Source organism: Barbatula barbatula (genome assembly GCF_947034865.1).
Source record: "Barbatula barbatula genome assembly, chromosome: 18".
Taxonomy (NCBI): Eukaryota; Metazoa; Chordata; class Actinopteri; order Cypriniformes; family Nemacheilidae; genus Barbatula; species Barbatula barbatula.
The window spans coordinates 11452689-11460484 of NC_136781.1; the positions used below are offsets into that span (position 1 = coordinate 11452689).

The window sequence follows — 7796 nt, forward strand, 5'->3', positions numbered from 1 at the left end:
TTTGGTGGCAATCTACGTGAATTCAGAAACACTGGTAGGCTACTCTATCTCGTTCGAATGCAAGCTCAGTAGCAGAACCCCCCTTTTCTCCACATGTCTATACACCGGAGTGCGGTGACTCCGTCTACGTTTCACGTTGTGACTCCGCCCATTGCTCGGTTTTGTCCAAATCGGGCTTTTTGCGTCGCCGGAGCTCCCGATTTCAAGCCAACGTCATCAACGGAGAGAGGAGATGCTGACGTCGGAACAGAGTCAGAGCGCACGGATGGGGAGGGGTGAGAGAATGCGTTTCAGCATTGAAAACACTGATATGAGACATATAAATCCCCCTAGGCCCCCCTTCTTCTATATCCCCCTCCCCTCTCTCTCTTTTTTTACGTCGGTGTTGGCGCGTTGGGAGCCCCCCTACACTGGTGGAGTCCCAGCCTATATAAGTTACCGGCTTGCAGAATTACTCCACCAGATTTACGGACTCCCGACATCTCGGCGAGAGACTACAGCCGACTGACTCAAACTCCGACCTGGAGGAAAAATCCATCCAGCCTCCGGATCACAACCTGAACCAGGAGCTGTGGCGGAACTGTGTGATAAAACCCGGGAGAGGCAGGCGAAAGGAGAAAACGTGTGTTGAGATGACTACACTCGTGAAATTACCTTAAGAGAGACCTGACAACTCTTTTCTTGAAGCGCAGTTAAAACTTTCAGCCGAGACAACAAGAGTCTCCCCATCACTAAAACACAATGTATCGGTCAACTAAAGGAGCGTCGAAAGCTCGGAGGGACCAAATAAACGCGGAGATAAGGAACTTAAAGGACTTGTTGCCAATCTCCGATGCGGACAAGTCTCGACTCTCTTATCTTCACATCATGTCGCTAGCCTGCATGTACACGAGAAAGGCTGTCTTCTTCAGTCAAGGTAAACATAATGTAAGAACTATAGCAAGTTTAGTCGATTTAAAAATATCATTAACAATTGTTTTATGTAATATTTAAAGCATGAAGTGAAATAAGTGTCAAATATTTCTGCGGATGTGTCGCTGGTATTATTGGCACGCACTGGAAGCTCTGCAAGTGCAGCAACAGGTGGACGTAAAACTGGATTTTCTTATGAACATCTCAGCTGTTTATCTGTGCTATAATACGAATTATTTTGAAAACAATACATGTAAAAGATTGTCTAGTACGAAAAACGCTTAAAAGCGGAAATTGCTGTCCATGGTGCTGAAACACGAGAGCTGTCCATGGTGCTGAAAGAAGAATCGAGCGCTCGCACCCGTAAAAATGTTACGTAAAAGATAATGCGCATATAAATGTGGGGGAATTGTTTATTTAGGTGTGACATTACTTATTTCAGAAACAGCTTCCACGGGCACTGCAGAGGAAACCGCTGGATTCCTTTCCTTTCATGAGCTAAATGAATTGGTACAAGTGATGCCAGGTTTTCTGCTGCTGTTGACCGGAGAAGGAAAGCTACTGTACCTGTCAGATAGCGTTTCTGAGCACCTGGGTCACTCAATGGTGAGTCAGTCTGATAAAATAGTTACATTAATTACATGCATAGACTTCGTTTGGCTTCCATTCATAACACATGCCATTCAAAATATGAGGTTCACCTTTGTTCTCTTTTGAATATTTAGGTAGATCTGGTTGCTCAAGGGGACAGGGTGTATGACATAATCGACCCCACAGATCACTTTATAATGAGGAGTAACCTGGTACCGCCAACTTCACCTGACACAGGTAAAACCTTTAAAAAAAATGTCACCTCACATATTATTGCCACACAGAGCTAATACACAAAAATATGTAAGCATTTACATAAAACTATTTTCTGTCTTCCCCCAGATCGTTTTTTCCGCTGCAGATTCAACACATCCAAATCAGTGCGTAGGCAGAGCGCAGGCAATAAACTCGTTCTAATCCGAGCCCACTGCCTGACACAAACTCCCAGTCAATCTTCCCCATCAACCTACTGGAATTCCAACCCAGTGTGGGTATGTTTTTGTGCCCCTCTGGAGCCACATGCATCCCAAACTGGAACTTCCTCTGAACGTGAACCACCCTCTGTGTCAGCACTAGAGAGCAACTTCTTCCTGCCATGTTTCCGTTCTCAGCATAGCCATGACATGAGACTTCAGGAGGCTCAAGACAGGTGAGGTCAAACATCCCACAGGTTGTTTTCTAATTCTGTCAAATACTAAAAATATGTTTTCAGCTCAGCATGTAAAGATGAAATATGCCTTATGTTTTACCTTTATCGGCTTTCAGCGTAAATGTTTATTTGGGTATGAATGTGGAGACTCTTCGGGCCCAATCCTGGTATAGCTTCCTACATCCCCAAGACCTTTCACATGCCTCTGCTCAGCACTGCAGTCTGTGTGAGTATCACTCCTGAAAAACAAAGCAGAAATGTTACATTTATTGCATTGGTTAGGCCCAGCATGAGCACACTCTCACAACATATGTGCCTATCAAAGTTTGACACTCACAGTAAGCATTCGTCAGTAAGATACTACTGCAGCGAAGAACCACTTTTGACCACCCATCAAGACATGATATAAAATTAAATGTGAAGTTTTATGTTTAGACTTACCCTGTGTTTCTTTCCCCACTTAGTGAGAGAAGGAGGAGAAGGCAGAGCTGAGATGGTGGTTCGCATAGAGACTGCCGAACATTCCTGGGTCTGGCTTTACATGGTCCTGCAGCTGGAAACTGGGGAAAATCCTATTGTCAGTAACAATTATATCATCAGGTAAGGCTCAGTTTATATTTTCCAAATCACTTCATCTAAAACCTGAACGGAACTAATACTAAATTTTATCTTTTTATTTGTGTTGCAGCGAGTCAGAGGCCTGGTCAGTCAGGCAGCAGCTGAGCTCTGAACAGACCCAGCTCTCATTGGCGCTGGGCTCGAGCACTTCCCAACAGGAGAGCCTTAGCTTACAAAGCCCAGAAACACTCTCCAGCCCCGACCAAGTGTTTACACCCGGAAGCAGTGGTCTCTCTGGTCAGTCATTTGACTTCAGCACGGCTGCCTGCAGTGCGGGTTCGACAGAAGAGCAAGGTGGCAGCTCAACAATGGAGGCCACACAAATGGAAAGTGGCCCACGCTCCAGTCTCTCCTCTTTGGAAGAGGAGAGCTTCTTCCAGCATGAGCCTAGTGAACCTGTGGCTAGTCCTTCTTCAGCATCATCTCCCATTCCAGTCACAGTTGCAACAGTGTCTGATCTGGACTTCCTCACTCAGAACATTTTACTGCCACCAGCATTCCAGATAGATCCCCCCCTACCGGCCTTGCCACTCCCTCTTCCACCTGTAACGACCTTCCAGGCCCAACAGACCAAGGAGTTTGTGTGCACACCCCCCTACACACCTCAGCTTGGTGGAAGCAATTTTCCCTTTGGGGAACCTCATTTCAGCTTCGATTCTACTGGGGCCACCTCACCACCCCTTCTTCCTCCAACCACAACAGTTACGACCACAGTGGCTCCATCTCTTTCTCCATCTGCTCCATCAAACCCACAAGGCAGCCCACCTCCTCAAACAACTTCACTCTCTACTCTTCTGCCACTCACCATAACATCTTCAACCACAGAGATTCTCTTCCCAATAGAGCCTTGCAGTGGCTCTTTCTATGAGAAACTCCCTCCTACTCCTGACAGTCCGGGTGATGGGGACTGCACGGTTATGACTTTGCCAGAGGTCCGTGGTCCACTGTATGTTGATGTACCCCATGGACCCCATCCATGCACACCAGAGGGTCTCCTCACACCTGAAGCCTCACCTGGAAAACAGCCCAGCCTATCTTTCTTCTCCTCGCTGCTTGAGAGAGAAAAAGAAAGAACAGAGATCTCACTTTTAGCCCAGCACATTAGCACACTAGCAGAGGGCTTCTACCTAGATCCACTCCTCTCCAAGCTGGTTCCTTCAACCATCTCTCCACGCCCTCAATCTCCATCTCTGGATTCAGGTTTTGAGTCAATTCCACTGTTGGGTGAAATATATCAACTCAAGTCATGGAGAGGCTTGGATGTGCCCATCTTCCCTGATGACGAGTATCTGTTTGAAGAAAGTGTCCTGGAGAGTCTTCTGCAGGATCTCACGTCTTCTCCTCCTCTCTCACCCACACCCTCTTCCTCCTTTCCATCTAGTCCTCCGTCCTCCCCCTCCACTCCTGAGTGCTGGTGCCCACCCCTGCACTTTGACGGGATCTCTGCTGTGAGTGGCGGTCACTTCTGTAGCGTCCAATCGGCGCACTGTAACAATGTGGCCGGGCGAGGGGCTACAATGTCGCCAGTTAATGCAGGCAGTATAGCAGATGGGAAGGTGGCAGGCGAAGTTGCCATGGAGACAGAGGTAGCATCATCACCTCTGTTCACAGAAATACCAACATCTCCACCACTGCAGCTGATCGCCTCCCCCGCCTCCCCAGTTTCGGTGCCTGCCTCCTCGCCTGACAGCCCCACGTCGCCCGGCATGCCCTGCGCCCAGTCCCTCCTCGAGGAGCTGGCCGCCCTGGAACCCATGTTTGGGGCAGGTGCCTCGATCGCCCCCGGCTTGGGGCAACAACCTGAGTTGTATCAACTCCAAAGTCATGCACCGCAACAGTGCTTCCGCAAAGGTGAGAGTCAGTCTTTTTTTAACTGAATGCTTGCTGTAAATCCACTGTGAGTTTTAATGAAAACTATCATTATTTTCTAACACTTTCTCCCTTGTTTCTTCTTTTTTTGTCTTGCAGATGGGAGTGGAAGTGATCCTCCGTTCTAAAATAAGTCTGTGACTTACTTCATTAAGTATGGCATATTGTCATATTTCATGGAGCTACTTTTGCTGAAAAGTGAATATTATTTAACTGTATAATATATACATAATGTATATAATGCCTAAATAGACTTGAACTTCCTCAAATTCATTGAGAGAAAATTGTCACGTTCACAACTGTTCATCAAATTATCCATTCATTTATGTTTATAATAGCAATGCAATATATTAGTCTTGAAAAGAAGGACTAAAAGTTCAATCTATGTCTTTCTGCTATAATGTAACAAGAACTTATATGAGTGAGAGTTACAGCTCTGACTTTGTAAGTGCAAACCGACTTACAGACTTGCATTTGTATTCACTTGTAGTGAAAAGAGATTCTTTAATATTTCAGTAACAACAGAGCTTATGGCTCAGTGCTTGACATCCAGCATCACAAATACAAAGTCCAATGGTTGAAAATTATTCACGTAATGGATCAAATATGTCATCAGTTTTCTCAGTAGTAACATCAGCATACATTCCACAGCAGATTAATTTGCCTCTTTCTGACTGTAATACGAATGTCAATGTCAACATTAATATAAATGCCAAAGTGGGCTTTGTGTTTGTGAATGTAACTGCAGGACATTTAATTTAAAATGGGTATCAATGTGATGTACAAATGTTTCCTTAAATTGTGAACAAATTCCAAAACAAGTCTTGTTTTCACACTGTTCTTCTACTGGCCGGTGGACACAAGCTGCAGAAAAAGCCGCCAGCAAGAGGAACAAAATATTGTGCATGGCTTTGCATGCACGGCAATTACTGGTTAGACCAATTTCTATCTACTACAGAGACAACGTAACAAATCCTTCAGCTGGCTACTCTGGTGAGCCCGGCTAGAAGCAATTGCACTGGACTTTTGCGGCATCAATATTTGCAATGCTCGCAAACTGCAGACGCTCTGGTGTGCCTGGCACATCAAGAGGATGCAGAACTAAGAGAAACGGCACCTTTATTTAGTGAATACCACGGTGACATCGTAACTTTGCTGTCTGCGGTGCGAAGTGGTGACAATGTTTGAATGGAAGGCTTCTTCTTTTTTGAGAGGGGTTGAAAACGAAGCAATGTTTTGTTTTTAAAAATGAGCTGGAAAATGGGGATGGGATTCTGTTTCTATTTAGTTACTAATCGACACGGGTTGAGAATGGTTCTATTCCAATGGTGTCGATACGCTAACGTAGAGTCGTCTACGGTCAAGTAAAGGATTGATTCCTATGTTCTAGCTATTTAAATGCTACGTTTAAAATGTTTTATTGTATGTATGCTGTTTTACAGAATGGGTGCTTGGTGCACGTGCCTCTAGCTAGGCATGTTGCAGAACGGTTAAAGATTGTAATAATTTGTACATTTGTACAACCGACAGTCTGTACATATCTGAGACATTTCTATAGTATGAGATGAAATCATACTTGACATATGCTATTTATGAACAATGGGCATTGTGGATCAGTGTTCTTTTGTGTCGCTGATATATGTATTTGGTTGTCAAAACAGAGGCATTTATATTAAAGTGCACTTAAAAGTACTCGTCTCCTAGCTTCTTGTTACCAGCTCCTGCTACTGTCTTCCCTTGCTAACCACATTCATCCTTCCATCACCCTTGTCTCTGCATCCTTTCCAAGCGCTCTCCTCGCTCTTTCCCCGGAGCGTGGACTGCTCAGCAACAGCACTGACGCACGCTTACGATGAGACGCTATCTGACTCAGACTGACGCACACACTTGACATAGAGGCACTCACACAGATCGCCAGCTTCCCGCTTTGACGCACAGACGTACTGAATGCCACACGCACGTAGCCCCCTCCCCTCTCAGCCCACACTCAATGTACCTGCTATTCTGACGTAGTACGACAGGATCGTAAGACTCCAAATATGGGCTTTCCTGCTCAGAGGCACCAATTTTAGCTCCGTCCTCCCATCCTCTCAGCATCCTTCCCAATAAGGAGAGAGAGAGAGTGTGTGAGAGAGGAGAGCAGTGTTGCTATGCTAATGAATTTGAACGCACACGGGCCTCTCAGCCAATTAAGGCAGCTGATGTTAAGCCACAAAAGGAAGCAATCTGAAGCCTCCTCCCTATTCTAGCTCTTTTATGTAAAGCACAGTCACCTCTAACGGTTCTCTTTCTCTTTCTCTTCCATTCTATTTTTAGACACAATGCACCTTGGGGAGCTTAGATATAATCAAGCATCATAAGTATAGTAACCATCTGTCATAAAAGAGTAGGACTGTGCAGTGCGTCAGCATGTGAACATTTTGTTCCAGCCTCTGTCCTTATGGCTGGAGACTAAATAGTGTCACAGAAACCCAGATTGGCTCTCTAACACCATCTGGTGACTACTAAAAGAAATACCTCTCAGCCAGCACAAAATAAAAAAGAATAATAATGAATATATAATAAACATATATAATTATTTATAAATGAAATAATAATATATGTATAATGTATGTAAATAAATTGACATTACTCTTCCTATCTAGTCCCATGTAACATATCCTGGGAAGTGGAAATCCCCTTCACAGTTTTAGGCATAAATATCAAATTGAGCTTTAACTAGCAGATTCGTTGAATAAAACCAGCAGGTAATTTTAAAACAACCTAACAAAACAGTTACTGGGTCAGCTCACCAGTGCTTTAGAGCAATGAAAACCCATATAGACATTTTCAGACAGACCAACGCATTTGTAAAATAGGCTTTTGAAATTAAGCGCCTGGATAACAAAGGCTTGTACACATCAAAGTAAAGCCAATGACAGACAGCCAACGAGTGGTCCAAAAGCCAGGATCAGAAGTGGAATGCCAGAGAGATTTGCCTGTTTTTCAAAAAGAATATTTCAAATGATATGTACGGAGGGACACACATTTGTCTGCTCACTAAGACTAAGATTAGCATCTTTACAAAATAACAATGGGCATAAATGTATTAATCTGGACAAAACCTTAATTCCACTTTTAATTACCAATAAATAAGAGAATACAAATCTGCGAATTG

The 7796-nt window shown here is 44.4% G+C and overlaps 1 protein-coding gene across 1 annotated transcript; it reads left to right on the forward strand.

Annotated features, from left to right (window-relative positions):
• Positions 1-741: 741 nt before the first annotated feature.
• npas4a (neuronal PAS domain protein 4a) lies at positions 742-4767 on the forward strand (the record flags this gene model as incomplete). Its single annotated transcript, XM_079479742.1, has 8 exons — positions 742-916; positions 1355-1518; positions 1638-1740; positions 1846-2152; positions 2269-2378; positions 2617-2752; positions 2841-4621; positions 4739-4767. 8 exons carry the CDS (start codon positions 742-744, stop codon positions 4765-4767), a joined length of 2805 nt encoding a protein of 934 aa, XP_079335868.1.
• Positions 4768-7796: the final 3029 nt, after the last annotated feature.